This window comes from Stegostoma tigrinum, chromosome 34 (assembly GCF_030684315.1).
Source record: "Stegostoma tigrinum isolate sSteTig4 chromosome 34, sSteTig4.hap1, whole genome shotgun sequence".
NCBI lineage: Eukaryota > Metazoa > Chordata > Chondrichthyes > Orectolobiformes > Stegostomatidae > Stegostoma > Stegostoma tigrinum.
In genome coordinates this window covers 21,068,410-21,087,749 of record NC_081387.1, presented here as the reverse complement: position 1 = coordinate 21,087,749, position 19,340 = coordinate 21,068,410, and the positions used below count along the sequence as shown (strand labels likewise).

General features: G+C 42.9%; 1 protein-coding gene across 1 annotated transcript; it reads right to left on the bottom strand.

Annotated features, from left to right (window-relative positions):
- Positions 1–6,411: 6,411 nt before the first annotated feature.
- LOC125446317 (zinc-binding protein A33-like) lies at positions 6,412–19,044 on the bottom strand. The gene is made up of 5 exons (XM_059639616.1): positions 18,625–19,044; positions 18,425–18,520; positions 18,061–18,343; positions 16,130–16,234; positions 6,412–6,965 (listed from the first exon to the last, which is right to left on the bottom strand). Exons 1-5 carry the CDS (start codon positions 19,042–19,044, stop codon positions 6,412–6,414), a joined length of 1,458 nt encoding a protein of 485 aa, XP_059495599.1.
- Positions 19,045–19,340: the final 296 nt, after the last annotated feature.

Genomic DNA, 19,340 nt, shown 5'->3' with positions numbered 1-19,340 from the left:
CTTTTGGATGCCAATCTCGTTAAGTGGCTTCTGCTCTTCACTAATCTATGAAACTCTTGGGGCTTATCTCAACATTACAAGTATAAGAGTATTTATATAAACGCACGTTGTTGTTTCTTATTTTCGGATCCATAAACTATAGCGCCTATCAGACATGCAATTCTATGTTTCCACGATGTGCATTTGTCTCAACTGAAGGCCCTTGTGGAGCAGAGGCAGTATCTCTACAATAAGTGGTCTACATTCTAATCCAAGCAGCATCAGAGGAGCAGTAAAGTTTGACGTTTCGGGTCTGGACCCATGGGCAGTTCCCACTACCTCTGCATTCTAATCCAATCTGCTCCTGAGGTATGTAAACGCACCTCCAACAATTTGGTCAATTTGGTCAATTTCTTATCTGTCTAAGCTGGCTGCTGCAGACAGACCCGGGGCTTCTTATTCAGTTTTGTCAACCAATTTTCCAAAATACCATACAGAAGGAGTTCATTGATCTATTAAATAAAACATAGATGTCAAGACAAATCTCCCGTGTCTGAATGTGAGAATTATATGTGTCAGGCCCAGAAAAGGCCTTGAGATAAACGTCCCATCTTAAATTCCTTAAAATTTACATTGCAATTAGTTCCTGAACTTCTATTTTTGTTTTCGCGAACTTTTGGTTTTTGACAACTGAGTTGCTGACATAATGCTCACTGGATCCACCGGCAGTCCACCATCGATTAATTCAGCTCATCTAAATCTCTGATGCCTGTATCCTTATTTGCAATACATCCTGACCTCTGAGCTCATCTCTAACATTCGCCATTATTTCACAAACACTTTAATTTCATCAGTCTCAAATTCAACTTCAAATTCGTACCAATTTTCGTGCTTACTGGAATCTCCAGAATTCCTACACCCATGTGAGAACACTACATTCATGCTAGCACGGCATCTTACTCATGATTGCTGCCTCTTCTTCCCTATTGACAACTGTGGCTTAATTCACCCAGGGTTTAGTCTACTTCTCTCCGCCATCTGTTAACATTAAAAAAAACGCTACTTTGTTTTGTTTTCTTTCCAAATGACTTGTTAATGCAATTGCTAAAAAGCATCAGAATGCATATTATGTTTGGGACATATTGGGATTGTGAGAAAATTGATTTATTTCACTTTTTTGGACATTTGGAGTGGCTTTTTTAAAGAGGCCATTGAAAGTTCAGGGTAGGATTCGGAATATTTCATTTTATTGAGACTTCTGAGAAATCACTGACATTATAATAGCTTGTTTCATTGTAGCCCTCCCGTTGGCGCTGTTTGAACCATGTTTTGACTTAAAATACGTTCTGTTCTTCTGTTGACGTTGAAAGCTTTTGAGGAAAGTGCTAACCCATTTCTGGGGGGCAACAGCAATATTTGAATGCAGAGCAAAAACCATTTGCCCTCCCGCAAGGGTTATTGAAGGATCATCTCAACGTTCTATTTCCTGAGCAAACCGCGTCTGCCAAAATCTTGGAAGCAACTATATTAAATTCGTGACCTTTCTACAAATACCCATACCAATGGACCAGAAAATAATGTGCACATCTACGTTTGACCATTTTTTGTATCAAGGACTTCAATCCGTAGGCCAAAATGTATGTTTTTGGTATCAGAAAGAGAATTTCTGAAGATAAAACTGTGTTATTTTAGCGCTGTTGGTAAATTGATCACTGAGAAAATACTGTTATTGTATGTCGTGATCTGTGGGATAGTGCAATGGACCAGAAATGTGCTTCTCCATCCTCGGTTACAATAGCGGCTCAATGTCAAATGTTTTCTATTAAGTTTCACTTATGTTGTGCTGTGACATTTTACTCGTTAGTGTTAATTATGCAAACACACGTTGGTGTGAATTGGGAATAATAATTAATAAAATCAAAGAGTAAAAACAATAACTTTCAGACATGTAGACAATTGATGAGCTTAAAGGTTAAAATAGTACTTCTTTCAGAAACGAAGCGCATTAATTCCTTTGATTTAACGACAATCCATCAATTTAAGTTCCTTATTCTCGTCACAAATCCCATTAACTTTTTCGAAATACTGGCCTTTTGACTTTTCAGAATCATCTTCAAATATGATGTGTTTCCTTCGGAGTTACATTGATCAGCTTCTTCCCAAGAGGGAATATGTAACAGGGATAACGTGAAATAAAGGTATATTCATAAAGCATGGATTTCAAAGAAATGAAATTAACTTTGTCAGATGTTCAATCATTGGCTATGGGTGTTCCAGACAACATCTTCAATGATCAGAATACTCAACATTTTCAGTAAATTTGCACGTTGACTTCTGGCAACCGAAAGTCATGTATATAGAATGGTTATTTCCGACTGAACATGAGCATGGCTGATTTTAACTGGTGAAACATCTCAGTTTGCATAGATTTTTAAACAAAATAAAATGCACCACACAGAGTGTGTTTCTCACAAAGACAATATCAAAAATCATTCCTTGCAGAATATACCTGCCACACCCCCTGAAAAAGATCTGGTTTGAAAATATCCTTTGTTGAACTCTGACATAATTTTAAGAAGGTGTTACAATTTCACCAGTTAATGGGCAACGAATGTAACACTTATCATGAGATAAACATACATGTAGTGAATAACGGGGACTTAGGCACACCTAGCACCAATGAAAAGAAAGGAAATGAAATAGTCCAGCCAATAAAATGCTCAGTGTTTTATCACATTTCCTCTATGAAGCTTAAGCTGGTCAAAACTAAACAAGCACCTCTAGTCTAATTTAGACTTGTGAATTTGTTAAAATTGGGATCTTCATTGCAGTTCAATACGACCTATCACCGCCCATATTCCCAAGCACAATTCCTGATGGGTCCCTTACTTGGGCCTTTCTAGCAGCCTTAAAACACAAGAATAGATGAAAAACTACAGCGAAATCTAAAACTTTTAGTGCAAACAAGAGAAAAGGACAATGGAGGGAACAGACAGCAGCTTGGTCAATACTTGTGTGCAGGAAATATTGTCAAAGTTTCCGGCTTAAATTAAGCCTTCCTACAGGGAACTCTATCAATTAAACAGAGTCCGAATAAGCCATTCCACTGACCTGGTCTTAGGTGGTAAGAGGAAATATAATACTGGACAAGGGTATGAAATAGGCATTCCAACCGTAACGGTCTGATTTTCAATCCAGTTCCAAAACCAGATTGAGCTCCGAGCACTTCCAGTCCACGCCATTGTCATTGCCTTCAAAGACAGTGTACTTCTCTCTGCGTGTATTCAACACACTTTACACGCAGGATTAAAAGAAATGATTCCCTCATTTCTGGCTTCACCTTCATTGCGAGCAAAAAAAGAAGCCAGCAAGGTTTAGAAGGCAATGCTGCTCATCACTAAATATTGTTTTCTGTTGGGGTCTTCACAGGACAAAAATGCACGGGGTTGAAGGAAAATGTTGGGCATGATCCTGTTAGATTGTCTCTTGCCAGACTATGCAAAAATTGCAGAGGCAGCAATAGCATGCGAGTTGCCTGTTCAAGGCAATGTGCTGTAAATTAAGGAATTAACTGGACAGTTAGAAAACTATACGCACAGATTCATTAATTATGCGAATAACAGTATGTATTTCCTATGTATCTCATTATATATTTTCCAGAAACTAAATGAGAGGCAAGTGCTCCACTATACTTTCAATGTATTCCCGACAAAACATCTTCCGAATTCTAGAACAAAAACAAAGTTGCTGGAAAAGCTCAGCAGGCCTGGCAGCATCTGTGAAGGAGAAAACAGAGTTAACGTTTCGGGTCTAATGACCCTTCCTCAGAACGTCTCCTTCACAAATGCTGCCAGACCTGGTGAGCTTTTCCAGCAACTTTGTTTTTTATTCCTGATTTGCAGCATTTCGCCGTCCTTTTGGTTTTTATCTTCTGAATTCTATTGCTTTTACGTCCAGTGATAAAACCATAATTGCTGAGATGCCGTCCCTTACAGCTACTGCACAATTTCAGTCACGAATGAAAAATGCAGTGGAAAAGAAGGAGGATCTGCAATATCAGTTTTGTATCCGAGTAGCGATTCGATAATTCACCCTAGACTTATTTCTGTTATCATCTGCCCAAGCCGATTTTGGGATGCTTCTATCTGTGCGACTTTCAGTTCAGTAAACATCGGCAAAATCTCTTTTTTTAAACAGTTAAATATTACCAACGTTGAGGCAATAATTCCTCCCACTGTCATTGGTAGCATCCCTCCACCGGGTTTAAAGCATCCTCTTTTCAGTTTGAGGCCAATCTTTCAAACGGACTGAAATGACACGGTTTTGAATTCCACTAAATTCAGTTACAGAGCATTCGGCGAGAGTCTATATTAGCAGCCGACCCAAGACACGATTTGTTATCGACGCTATAAAGCAATGCTGGCGATTTCGATATGTTCTCTTAGACAAGAACTGAAATATCAACTTCACTTCCTGATATTTGTTCAATATAGTTAGTTATAAAGAAACTGCACTTATTTTATCTGAATGTTTTTTATTTAAACACTTCTGTTACAAATTTCATAAATTCTACAACATTCAATCACCAAGAATATCCAAACATCCGTTTAACAGGCTGAAGGTGCAACATTTAAGCCTTCAGCGAAGGTCATCACTGGAACAACTGCAAAGTCATGTTGTTTTATAGGATCCGAAGACTAAACGATATTTCGTTAAATAGTTAACATTGCTGATAGAGACCTGACTCCGAAGAAATGTTAAGGATTTTCCCGATGGTTACGAGACAATTGCACCAAATGATATGATACTAAACTATCATAAATTACTGTGACTCGATTTGCCCATCCATAAATGGTTCCAAAACAAGAAGGTGGGAGCCCAATTTCAGCTTTCTGACTCTAATTCAGTGCCTACTGCAGAAAAAAAAGTGCATCGTTTACGGGAACAAAGTTGGGATTCACCACAATTTGCTCCTATTTTCTGAATCCGATTAAGTGTGGCAAGGAATTGCTGCACGTCAATTGCTCCCTGGGCAAACCTGTCTTGTTATAGATATTAGAGATACATCATATCATCGTTTACTCGTCTGCACATTGGCTTCAATGAACACGTCCTGAGAGGAATCTGTCCAAGTCCGTTCATTTGGGCAAAAGGAAATTTGTGCAAATTGCCTAGTAATTTGCTCACCTTCCCACCTCTTATTTCTTGCATTGGCAATCCCAAAAGAGCCAAAGATATCAGTCAACTAACAAAAATTCCCCACCGCACTTCACCCCACCCCTCCCAGATAAGAACATCGGATCAAATGTGTCAAATTAGGCAATTCATGGACTCATATAGTCACTTCTGTGAATTAGGAGGCCATTCGGCTAATCAGACCCAAGCTAAGTTTTTCTTCACCGCAAAGCTTTCAGCCCCAGTCACCTGCTCTAACCCCGCAGCCCTGCCAGTTTATTTCCTTCATGTACGTCGAATTCAGGGTCCCCACCTCTGGATTAAGAGGCCTGGATTCAAGTCCGACCTAGGGTATGTCATAAAACCTCCAACCAATTTGAAATCATTGATTCTGGGTAGCCAATTCCTGCTCACTACCATCCACTGTGTTTAACAATGTTATATCTCACAAACACTCATCCAAATCTCTGTCTCAGAGACAGGTGCGATTTGCTAGAGCACAAACATTTTCCTGTATATCCTAACCGAAATAGACACAAACTTCTGCTTCCTCGGCAAATTACCACCTTATAATCCCTGGCCATAGGAGGAATAGCTTCAGCTAAAATTTCCATCCTTTATACCATTCTGATAAAGATACTTGCCCCATCTCCAGAACTTTCATGTATATTCTAAACGTTGGTGACCAGAACTCAACACAACGTTCTCGTTACAGCCTAACTGGGGCTTCATACCTGTTCAGTACAACTATCGTGCTCTTGTACTCATTGCTTCGATTTAGGAAGCTCAAGATTCCATATGTTTTGCCACTCTCTCACGATATTCTGCCACTGTACTAAGCTTTCTTCCTTCCAATATTTATAGATAAGCAGATGAAAACAAAAGTTTGAGGAGGAGTACAAACAAAACTATAAAGTAAACTGCGCTGGAGCGACATTCCCTGCCCAGCAGCGTCATTCTAAAACCACTGTTGCCTCTCCTACCAAATAGCATTGCCAGCATTAGTAAGGGGGTGGTGATTACATGCAAACGCACACGCAGTGGATTGAAATATGGAGCTTGGTACAATAACACTACGGCCCCAGCAGGGTGACACCGTGCCTGCAATCAAGCACTGATTTGAAACCAATCTGTGATGGAACAATGGAACATATAGGTTGCTCAGGTTAAAAAGAAAATAAAAAAAACTAAAGGCAATGTATTTAAGTGACAAAGTAACAGGCCCTAGGAAAGACAAATACTGGGGAAACAACCAGCTTATTCCTCGTGACATCTGACTGGAAGGATTCTGAGTGGTTCCGAGTTTTCTCCGTCATCATTAATGCCTGGACTGAAGTAAGGAAAGAGTTTGCCAGTGAAAGTGTCAATGAAAGTGTAAAGATGGGACATGTCGTCCACGTTGTAAAAAGACACTTGTCCACCCTCATAGTCCAGGTACACCCCAATGGCTCGGGGCTTTCTCGATACGCTCAAGCGGGTCCGTGGAACCGTGGTTGCCTTGTACTCGTTCCCATTCCTCAGCCACACGATCCAGTAGCCGGACTCCGGCGTCGCCGTGGTGTGGCCCTTCCTGTTTATGGACTCCTTGACCACACCCAGGTCCCACTCAGTCTTGGACCCCACTTGCACCTCCCAGTAGTGCTTGCCGGAGGTGAACGCCTCCGAGCCCAGGACACAGACACAGGTGTCGAACCTCTCGGGGTTGTCCCTGACCTCTTGCTTCACGTCTCCGTAGGTGACCACGGTCAGATCCTCCGACAGGAGGAGCCGGGGATGAGCTGTGTTCGCATTCAGAGTCAGATAGGTTGGAACTGACAAAAAGAAAAAGAGGAAAGCAAACGTACGATCAGAAAATAGATCATTTCAAAGGACGTTATTAACTTAAGGACAGATTCTTTAATGCTGCATGCGATGATTTAACGTTATAATTTGCTGACAGCTCTTGGAGGGACCTCGGCGCTCCAGAGCTCCGAGATACTGGAGTGAAAATCCCCCCAACATAAGATCGAAAAACTACAAGAATCCTTGCTATCTATTATATGATATGATATCGATATATAATTTATTACATTTTCTTTTATTCTCTTCGCTGCTATTTTTAAAGGAGCGTTTCCTTGGCGTGTCTTCGCTCGCATCAGTTCGGGAAGTAGGGTTACTGACTGGTTCATTGCAGCCTGCATACTTATAATCTATAGAATAACGGAGCAAGAAATTAAAAATAATCATTTCATTGCAAAGTATAATTCACTTTTCATTCCAATATCAGCGGCTTTAACGCGACACCCTTTGGCTGTAGGTCTGGGCTTATTTCGGAACTGAGCTCAGGGACTGTTTGGCACAGTACAACCTGCACCGGTGGACCGGAGTCACAACGCCAAGCTGGTCGTTGTGGAGCAAAAGGATGCATGTTGGAAGCGAAGGCGCTGAACGCAATTTAAACAAGTTGTCCCAGGGAGATGCTCCAATTACTTCGGAAAATAAAATCGACGACTCGCACCAGTGCAGCGGTTGGAGTGTAAACTGAAACTTTAGGTTTTCTGCATATAAAGTGGACGAAACAGATACAGCTCACAACATTTCACAAAAGAACGACCGATCTTACTACATAGGGACGCTGCTGATATTCTAAAGGCTCTATCATCATTACTGAATTCCGTCTCTGATAGTTTTTCGGATGATGGGACGTCAGGTCCTCACCAAAGTAGCTGGAAGTCAAGTGTGAGAGATGTATAAATATACTTAGTTTTTTTTCGTGGGAAAAAGTAACTCGTATTTGTGAACACCTGCTTGGGATGATTTAACATTATAATTTGCAGGCGGCTCTTGGAGAAAGCTAACGCTCTAGAGTTCCAAGATACTGAAATGAAAATCTCCCCAATATAAGATCGAAAAGCCGTTTGGTACTTCTAGCAAGTAACCATTCTCACCAGTCATTCCACAGATGAGTCTATTCCAGTACCACAGGGACACCATGCAAGCCCTGCTCTCGTGGAGATTACAGGATTGCAAGTAGCTGCAAGCAACCAGGTTAATTTTCTACCTTAAAGTCCAAAATAATCGCGGTGGCCTACCGCCAGCCCACATTGAGAAAAACAGCGTGGCTCCCGTTTGCTCAGGATGCTGACGATGAGCAAAGAAAAGGCCTCAAACTATCAAGATTGGCGATTTCTAGTCTGCACCATTACCTTGGGTGTAGGTTTACTCTGTATACTGGTTTGAGACGCAGAGTGACACCAGCAGCTCGGGTCCAATTTGAGACATTCAACAGGGCATTTGATGATTACTTCAATATAAAGAGCATGCAAAAGTATGGAGAGAAGGCAGGAGGATGATACTTTGTCATGATTCTCATTCGGACACTCGGTACAAACACGATGGGAAGAATGAACACCTTCTGTGCTCTAATCTAATAATTCTGTGTTTCTGTGGATTCCTGTGTTGGCTGGGGTCACGATGAAGGCGCCGCCTTCTCAACCTCGCCCTTCACCTGAGATGCAGTGACGATCAGGTTAAGTTCCCCGACCTGTCGTCATCCTGTCTTCTGGGACTATGGCGGCTTTGCTATCGTTATTCTGCGCTGCAACCGAATTTAACACGAGTAGAGAGTGAGTAATGAGCCAGCGAAAGTCTTTGCCGGTTTTACGCCCCTGCTGAAGCTAGCCCCACCGCAGAGATCATGGGAAGAACTTGCAGCATTGTTCCTACGCTGTTTCCTTCCGGCCATGTGATGGCTCCCTTACATATGACTTGCTGCAAAAACCAAAGCAACGGGCGCGACAAGCCTTGGAGAATTTTCTTTCGGGAAAAGAAAAACACATTGGATTAGTCACCGGAAGCTGACTTTTACTTTGCCTGGGTTCAGGCGGTGTAGGATTTTGGGTGAGTGGGCAATATGCTAAATCAATCCTGCAGAATTATAGCCATTCATCATTCGCACAAGGACTATATCATTTAGACATCCAGCAGGAATCATTAACCACCGCCTCCGTTTAAGCTAACAACTACGCCAAGTTAACCCAAAGGTCAATAACAAGGTGAAAGACAGGGGTCTTGCAAGGAAACCTTTTTCACACAGGGGATCGTGGAAATCTGGAATACGCTACCTGGAGGGGTTTGTTGAAGCGGGAAACTTCGTAACTTCTAAAAAGTACTTGTATGAGTACTTGAAATGCCACGACATTCAAGGCTATGGGCCAAGTGCTGTAGGGAGTAACTAGTGTCGTTTTTGAGTCGGCACTGAATTGATAGGTCAGAGGTCCTCTTCTGTACCAGGTGATTCTATAATTGTACACCAGTTCCTAACTCCTTTCACTATGTAGGCATGTATAGAATTAAAGTCAAACTGCTATTGCTGCCCCTGCGGATTAATTTTAGCTGCCCACTCATCATTCTAGCTCTCTGTTGGTATCCGAATTCTCAGTTATCCTCTGAGATCGCTGCAAAAAGCATTGTCAACGGCTGCGTTCTGTATCACCCCAACGGGCCTCTTACATCGGAGAGACGAAAGATTGATTAAGATGGGAGGAAGAAAGCACGTCCAACCCCGTAACACGAGAAGGGGCTTTTTCAGGAAGGAAGATTGCACTGACAAGACAGTCACGACCCTGAGAAGGAGCTGAACTCGCAACACAGGTTCTAGAATTAATGAATTAATTCATTAACTAATTTGTTGGCAACTCCTGCAAGCCATCAAAACAAATGTTTATCAATGTTTCCCCCTTCCCTCTATAAGGTAGAATTTTGCAGCCACCCCTAAAATACAACGATGACATTTTGATCATACAAACTGTAAATGACTCAATTGCACGAAGTCACTTTACTCAAACAGAAAAAGTGAAACCATTTGCCGTGTTTGCCATTACCTGTGAATGCCCGGGTCACCCGTGAAGTTGGCTGCAACATGTTTTGAATCGTGCGGTGTAGGTTCACGAGATCAATTCTCGGAACGGACGGACTATCATTTGTTGAAAGATTGGAGCGACAGGGCTTGTAAACACGAGTTTAGAAGGATGAAAGGGGATCTGATTGAGGCTTATAAGATTATTAAGGGATTAGACACTCTGGAGGCAGGAAGCATGTTTCCGCTGATGGATGAGTCCAGACCCAGAGGACACAGTTTAAGAATAAGGGGTAGGCCATTTAGAACAGAGTTGAGGAAAAACTTTTTCACCGAGAGAGTGGTGGATATATGGAATGCTCTGCCCCAGAAGGCAGTGAAGGCCAACTCTCTGGATACTCTCAAGAGAGAGATGGACAGAGCTCTTAAAGATAGTGGAATCAAGGGTTATGGGGATAAGGCAGGAACAGGATACTGATTGTGGATGATCGGCCATGATTCTAATGAGTGGTGGTGCTGGCTCGAAGGGCTGAATGGCCTACTCCAGCACTTATTGTCTATTGTCTACTGTCTATTGTCTATTGGTCGTGAAAACATTAATCCCACACTCCAGTAAGGTTGGGGTGGGTGGTACGAGATTAACCATCAGCAAGTACGTGGAACGGGGCTTGGAGGGGCGTGGGGACGAGCGCAGGAGGGTAGGGAAGCATCACGTTTCAGAACACGTATGCGCATGTACAGAAATCAGGGCAAAGTGCAGCCAGACGAGGGAAGTGTTTAGAGACCATGTGTTTGGAACCGACGTTATCACAGAAGGTTCCCTGCACCTGAGTACCTGCTTCATGGGAAAATGCACGTTGCCCCTTTCAACGAAATGCCCTTGCCGATTCAAAGCTAACCTTACGGCAAGGCTATCTGATTTCATTTAGAGTTCACACAGTTCCAACTTTGGTAAAGTATTTCTGACAGCCAACTTACCACAATGGAACAGATTTATTTTTTGAAAAAGGAAAACAGGTCATAGAATTAGCAATGATACAATAGGTAGACAGTCACCGAGGTCTAAATTACTGGGGGTCATCCCTTTAGACCTGTTACACAGCTCCCCGACTTTCAAAAGTTCTTAGACTGATGGTAGTCCCACTGACGGGAGGAAGTCTATCTTTACAGTTCCGCCGTCCGAATGCACTCATCTCGCAATTATGCGAACATAGGAACACTAGTACGCCATTCAGCCCCCCGAGCCTGTTCTGCCATTCATCGTGGCCCATATCCCTCATTCAATGGCATACTTTCAGGTTACCTCGGGCTGGATTAAAACTACAACTCGTTCATTTTGTTTTCAACTTGGCCAATCATTGCAATATAAGACACCCTGCTCTGAAACCTAAATGGACATGCTTGAGCTGAAGCTTTTGGAGAATTTTATTAACTTTGCTTTACTAGCCTCCGCCCTGCCCTGACCCACCGGCTTTCAACAGAACCTTGTATTCCTAGCTTCAGTTAATCCCATCAAATAGCTCCAGCCTTTTTAATGTTTGCCGCAACAATCAACTCCCTTCGGCCACTGCACCAGCAATTTAGTGAGAATTGAAAACAGCTCTCCTAATGAGGCTGCAAGGTTTATTAGGGCCTTGGGATCAAAGTTCAGCGGCGGAGTTACGTGGCCGGGTGCTAAGCCACAACCCAGCCGCTAACCTGCCACCAGCAGGAGAATTCAGCCAATCGGATCCTTCAGCGTCTGAAAAGAAAAAAGATAGGTTACAGTTTTGGTTAAAGACAGGAAGTTCCAAGATAAGGGGGCCCCTCTAAGACTGATCAAATGTAATTGAGGACGGGAGAGCAACAGGTAAAGGTCACGCAGGGTGTTTCCTAGTTACCACGGAAAACAAAATCTCTGGGTTTGCTGCTTACGAGCAACTGAAGAGAACGGGAAAATGTCACGATCAGAGCATTGCCTTCACTAGCTCTCCTCTCTGGGAAGCAGCAAGCGAATGCAAAATACCGTTTGGGTCTGGGTGGAAAGTGCCTCAACCGTTCAACCCCATTATACCCCATGCCCGATTTTCCTGGGTGTTAACTTTCGACTGTATGCAGAATGACAGAGTGGATTGCCGTTATATCAGGCCGATGAAGCTGCATTTTATACCCTAGGCTTTACCTACTAGTGTATCAACCCTGTCCACCAAATATTGCTGAGACTTTTCAGTTGAGTCAGAACCTAGTCTAATCAGAATTTTTCTATTCGTTTGCAAGAGATCAGCCGCACATTACTTTCATATTTTCTATGGCGTCCTGGAGTTAAAAAGGTACAAAAAGTGGGCATCTCTGTGGAGCAATCCTGTGAGTATCATTACGCTGTTCTACCCCAGTGACCCTGCAACATTAATTCTCTCAGTAACTTGTCCAATTTCCTTTAGGAATCTTTGCTTTGTCTTCACTTACACCATGTTCTATATTCAGACTGCAAACTTAGAACAATGCTTAAAACTATGTTTTAATCGTCTTAATACAGTTAAGGAAAGGGAACTACATTTCTTTGTCTACCTAATCCAAAATGTCATAAATTGTACACCTTTTATGAAATCTCTCCTCATCGCCTATTCTCCAGGGCAAACAACCCTACATTTTCCAACCTAAGCTTGCCGTTAATATTCTTCATTATTTGATAAACAGTTTGATAAATCCACTCAGCACCCTCTCAAGAATCCTGACGTTCTCCCTAAAATGTGATGACACACAATTCTAGTTGAGTCATCACCTGCTCTTCGTAAAGTTCAGTGCTACCTTCTGCTTTTTCACTCTGTATTACCGTTGGCGAAAGGTTGTAAAGGCTGTGCTAACTACTTTTACAATACGTCCTGGCAAATTTAACTATATACACATGGACGCCAAAGTACCTTAATTCCTATACACTCTTTAGGTCTGTGCCATTTAGTCTCTATTGCCTTTTGGCATGATACATCACTTCACACTTCCTTACATTAAATATCCCCTGTCTCTTACCTGCATGGCCCTCTAACCTTACAGTCTATGAATACTATCCTCACTGTTTACCACACTTGCAAGTTTTAGATCATCGGCTTTGAAAACATTTCCTGTATTTTAGCATTAAAACCACCCGTACATCAAAGCAGTAGTCCAAAATATGACATTCACAGACCATGCAACTACTTCCTCAGTATGCGAGGATAAATCGAGGCGAGGATGGGTTAATTTCAAGACACACATTTCAGTTGCCTTCTTGTGATAACTAATGAAAAACTGGCAGTTGGCTTTTATCTATTGTCCTCTCTAGTGTCCATTTTGTTCAGTCCTACGAAGGGCGAGCTTATCTTACACATTCCAGTTCTGTAAAGTGTCTGTATCCAAAACGCTAACCTATGGTTTCTCGATCCACGTATTTCAGTGGATTTGCAAAACAAAAGTGCTACATTAACGTCAGATTTCCAAGATTTACATTTTGTTTAAAAATTATATCGACAGCATTTTTTTTCTGTTTTACAATCTATCGTTGCCATTTTCGACATTTTTCTTGGTCTGATGAAGCCAAAAAGTGGCCGACAACATTCACTGCTTCACGGAAGAGGTCATTCTCCGTACGTGAACTTATTCTTGTTTGTTCTACTGATGTAACTAAACAGCTAAAGCCAACAGGTTCCATACGAGTGCGTACAAGGAAATTATTTGGGAATGGCAGTTGGGTCTACTAGCTTTTTGCCTTCTCCTTCCTAGATGAAGGCGTGGAAACTCGTCATGGTTGATAGTGCAATAGGAACTGTTTTGCCGACAGCTCTTCACACAATATTTGATTCACTGGAATAAAGTAAGAGGCGTGACGACTACAGCCGATAGAACTGTCAAAGAAGTCACAACGCTCTGTCACAGAGCACAATACGGAAGGATTGGGGCAAGTCGCCATAGACTCACTCTCACATCCGAAAGAGAGAGAGAAAGACGCGTCTGGTGGTGGCTTAAGGGCTGGTGTCTCAGGTGAGGGGTAAGGTCGAGAAGGTCAGTTGGTGCGGGAATTGACCCTGCACTGATGGTGTCGCTCTGAATTGCAAACCAGTCTCTCGCTAACTGAACTAACCGACCCTCAACTAACAAGGGGACTGCAGGAGGGGACAATTTTGAATGAACCGCCTATGGGACTCTGAGAACGTCACATTAAATCGTGATGTTACACCCAATGCAAGTTTATTCGCCACAAGTCAAAAACCCATCTGGTTCATTAATGTCCTTTCCGGAAGGAAACTGCCATCCTTACCTGGTCTGGCCTACATGTGACTCCATACCCAGAGCAATATGGTTGGCTCTTAATTGTCGTATGGGCAGATGTGGTGGGTAATCAACGCTGGCCTCGTCTGTGACATGTGCATCCCCCGAATGTTTTTTTTTTAATGACAAAAATTCGGGTGGGATATAAGACTGATGTTTGATCTAGTCCTTGGGTTTCCCAGCTGGTACAAAGCGAATAATATCTGCTTAATCAGCATATTAACTGTTCATGTCATGAGATGTGGTCGCGCGCAGGACGGAATTTCTTCCAGTTCTCGTTGGATCACAACCGTCCAAAGATAACGCTAGCTCCAAACAACGAAACAGATATGAAGAATTAACCCTGCTGGTCATGCACATATTCTGAGGAATCGTCTCCTCTTCCCTAACTATTCCCTGATTTGCAACTAAATTAGAACATTACAATGACCTGGATCTCTTCGGATATGAGCACTAGGCTGCCTTAAATTTTAAGCTTTATTTTTCTTGTGTGGATTCTGGGGCTTGGATAATACATTCCATTTCCATGACCACAGTTTCAAGTTACAACCAAGAGACTGATGCCTCAGTCCGCTAATCGTGAATGCCGTTTCCAAATTATTAATCAAGATCAACTCCTGAATAGCGCTGTGGGCCACCTAAATCACATGGACTACATTATTTCAAGAAGGCGGCACTCTACAACCTTCTCAAAGACAATTGCAAATTGATCAATAAATTCTGATTTTGCCAGCAATGTCCACACTTCACAAAAAGGACCCAGCTGCTGGAGATTTGGTAAGTCTGGTAAGGCTTGCCCAAAGTAATCGTCATCCAGGAATGAAGGGTACGGGGGGATGTAGTATCTCAGGTTTAATTATGGGCTGAATTAAAATTACGCTTATAGTTGAGTCCTCTAGACTTGCAACATTGATTCTTCAATTACACTGATTACAGTTTAACATGTATGCCTCAGCATTCAACACGCTGATAAAACAAACGGCACTGGAAATTGTCCCGCTGACTTTGTTGACAGAAGGCTTTCCTCAAATTGGTTATGGAGCGATTCATTCTAATTAACTTTCTGTTTGCGAGGTATTTATACAGAGGCAGGCCTGGGCATTTCAGACGAATTCAAATGTTAAACGAAAATGCTGATTTAAGCAAACAGTATTAACACTGAAAGTTAATACTCGTTGATGTCTTCCGTGTCACCTTATATTGGAAACGCTACGCCGAAAATTGCAATGAACTTCCGGACTTTCAAACAGGAGGCAATATTTACAGGACGCATTCATCGTGGCACAGTGCTTCTAAAGAGCCTGCTTTTAGTTTATCCTCCGACTGTTTCAGAAGATATGATCTAGTCTTTGTTTTACCACTCCATTGAACCCCTTCCTTTCGCCATCAGACGCTTAAAGTTCCAACAGCCATTCCAACCTCTCTTAATCATTGATACTAAATTACACAGCGCTACTGTTCCGGATCTCTCATGAGGAGGGCAATCCAAATAAATAAAAGTTTCAACACCCTAGTCCTGAAATTCTAGGGTTTGTAACGTGTGTCGCCCACCGTATAGGACAAAAAACAAAGTTGGCTACTTAACCCCTCAAATCTTTTTCACCGCCCAAGGAGATTGTGACTGCCTAGCAACCTATCTTCATATATGGCCAGCATCTCTTCAGTACCAGACTGACATCAGCACAATGCAAACTGCCGAATTCACCGTTTTCATACGTTCTATCTTACTTAAAGTGAAAGATTGGCGGTAGCCCTAAGGAAAGCCAAACCACTATCCCGGCTCAAATTGAAGCGTCCTGTACTGCTTAGATAATTATACTTACTGAGGATTTTATATGTGTATAAAGACTTCCTTACCAGGATTTATTACGTCAATTACTTGTTTCCATACTCTGTACTGGACAGGTCCTTGGAATATTCCGATTGGCAGGTTGCCCTCTGCTATCGTAGGTTGATAGTCGTCTTCAGTGCTGAAGGTTAAGTATAGACAAATTTAACGCTACAGTGTACACAAGAAGCACTTCAACGAACTGTTTAATCATTTGATACAATTTTATGATGAGCGTGTCATACCTCTTCTCGTCGAGTGGAGGGTCCTAAAAGCAAAATAAAATGCGTATTATACTCACAGGAGATTGATGACAAGTTACATCAGTGTGAAAAAGAAAACAAGCTATCGCAACATAACAGGGGTATAGGGCTCAATCGAAAAGAGACAGGTGCTTTCCAGTGTCGTGTAAATAAGGCAGACATTGCAAAATGACGCTTTGGAAAGCTCTCTTTGTATATCTCTGCAACATAGATAGCCAGAGCTGAACAATATCCCAGTATGGGCTGATAAGTGGCAATTAACATTCAGGCTACGCAAGTGCCAGATAAAAATGACCATTCCCAACAATAAATAATCTAAGCATCGTCCATTGAAATTACGTGGCATTACCATCACCGGATCCTTGTTATCAACACACGAGACTGACCATTGACCGGAAATGGGATTCAACCAGCCATATAAATACTGTCGCTGAAAGAGCATGGGAGCCCACAGAATGCAAGTCTTCGATATGGCAGCTCCGCACTGTCGACAATAAGGTATTGGATGGGTAGTGAGTGTGGGCCAAGGACGCATATTCCTCAGGATATAAATATATACTCAGTGCCACTCAAGAAAAGAGATGTCGTGTCCTCACGCAGACTAGGCCTAGGCTAACGAATCAAAGTCATGTAGAAGTGAACATGTTCAATGCCGCAGTGTATCAAAAGGGATAATGAATGACCAATCGACCCTTCCGATTTCATTGCTTGGCCCTTGTGCTCTCCTCGTGTAACAATTTCCGTACAGGTATCTGCAGGCATTCTACGGCCAGATTAAGTTTCTAGGGAGTAATGAGATAATTCCCATAAATATGCAAGAATCTATGCGTCAATTGGTCGAACACAGTGAATTAACACTGGATGATTCCGGGGCTATGTGAAAAAAAAATCGTCAGTCTGCCTAAATAGAAAACATAGATGCCACCAATGTCTCTCCCGACCCCAGCCCGTTGGAATGGCTACAAAACGACTAATTTATTGGTCTTCTCCAGATACTGTGTATCGCGGTTTGTACATGAAGCACGGGGAGGAAAGTGTTCCTATTGCGTAAATGCACCCACATTCGGTGTTGTTCCGGGCGGAGCTACAGAATTTTGACTCCAACAGCTTCGTAAATGTGGCCCCCTCTTTCGCCGCACGTCTCATTCCACACGCAAAATGATGGTCATGGTTTCTAATGAATGCAGAGATGATTTCACTCCAGCTCACACCATTTCCTACCTTCACCCGTCCTCCAAACTTCAATCCTGGACTTCCTAAGAATAGCTCCACAAATGGCAAATGAATTCATATGATCTTTGGGGAAACAAAGCGTGTTCCTGTGAGCCCTGAGGATATCACCCCAAACGCAAATTTCGTCAAATTAAAGAAAAGGGGAACCCGGAGCTTTCTTCTCCAGGCGCTGGGCCAGTCACTTTGACGTTATGTTTTGTTTAGAGTGAGCCAAATTAATCTCAGTTCATTAAAAAATAACTTTTTGAAAAACAAAATGGCCTGGAAATTGCGATTGGAGATAATGGGAACTGCAGATGCTGGAGAATCCAAGATAACAAAGTGTGAAGCTGGATGAAGGTCTAGGCCCCAACGTCAGCTTTTGTGCTCCTGGGATGCTGCTTGGCCTGCTGTGTTCATCCAGCTTCACACTTCGTTATCTTGGCCTGGAAATTGCGCCCAGGTTATATTGTCGAAGCTAGAGCGACGAACACCAGTAAGTCCTTTGCTCACCGGCTGCAGAGAACAGCTAACCTTCAGCATGGCGTAGACGTCCTGGTAATCTAGCCGCTTCTGCACGTTGGAGAGCATTTGTTGCGTGCGATTCAGGTTGTCTTGAATCTTGCGAAGGTTGCTCTCCATCCTATTCAGCACGTCGTTCTCCTGCGTCGTCAGGTCCGAGAACAAGTTCTGCTGCTTTTCGTCCAGCACGCTGCGCATTTTGGAAAACTCTGTTGTGATGTGGTTCTGCAGCTTATTCGATTGATCCTGCAAACACAAACAGCTGTCAATGCAACTCAATGTGAAGGAGCCGCCTGAAAGAAAAGCCGGAGGCGCCCGAGGCGTTACCTTGATTTCTGTGATCTTTTCCTGCTGTTTGAATTCAAATTCTTGATAATAAGACTTTTTCTGCTTTAGAGTATTGAGGCTCAATTTCATTTTCTCCTGCAATTAAAGTCGTGATTTTTAGAAGGGGTAACGTGAGTATTTATGGTGTCATTGTGCATTCACAGTTAACCCGCTACACAGCTCTTCCCTTGCTCCCTCACCTTGTAAATCTCGACCGCTTCATTTATCAGCATGAAGTTGTGGGCTTTATGGCTCCGTCCGTCTCTCCTGTCCAGGCACATCACACAGATCAATTTCTTGTCAGTTTCACAAAACAATTTCAGTTCCTCCTCGTGATCGACGCAATAAGGTTTGTTGCCCTTTATTTTGAGATTCAGCGAGTGATTCCGGCTCTTTTTAACCAGCTTTCCCAACGCGCGATTCGCCTTTAGGGTTCTGTCCGGGAAGAGCTGGCCGCACTCGGGGCAAGCAGTTCCGTTCTCGTTCTCCCAGTACTTCATAATGCAGGGCCGGCAGAAATCGTGACCGCAGTCCAGTATAACCGGATCCACGTAGAGCTGAAGGCAAAGGGGGCAGTTTAGTTCGTCTTCCAGTTTCAGGGTGGTATGGCCTGAAGCCATGCTCGGCGCCGCTGAATCCAGCTTTACGGTACATCCACTTCTTCCCCAACCGCAATATTACACCCGCAGCGGCCCGCAGCGGTATCAGAAGTGACAGGCGTCGAGGAGGGGATTGAGGCTTGTGTCAGTCAGATTGATTGTCAGGCGAAATAATTGCACTTTATGGCGCGATTTCCTCGCTGCGTGGGCGGAATGAAGTAGCAGCTGGTATGCTTTAACCTACCGGCGCCTTTCGTTCCGCCCACATGCGGAATAGAACATAGCCTCTCCGGCACCAATATATCCAGGGCGGGGCG

Bases quoted from the DNA above. Each gene is read 5' to 3' on its own strand.
- LOC125446317 (XM_059639616.1), bottom strand. From the start codon at position 19,044: ATGGCTTCAGGCCATACCACCCTGAAACTGGAAGACGAACTAAACTGC. The intron at 18,344-18,424 runs GTAACGCCTCGG...TTGTGTTTGCAG, and splicing joins AAAAGATCACAGAAATCAAG to GATCAATCGAATAAGCTGCA. The intron at 16,235-18,060 runs GCTCTAGCTTCG...TCAGCACTGAAG, and splicing joins AGGACTTACTGGTGTTCGTC to ACGACTATCAACCTACGATA.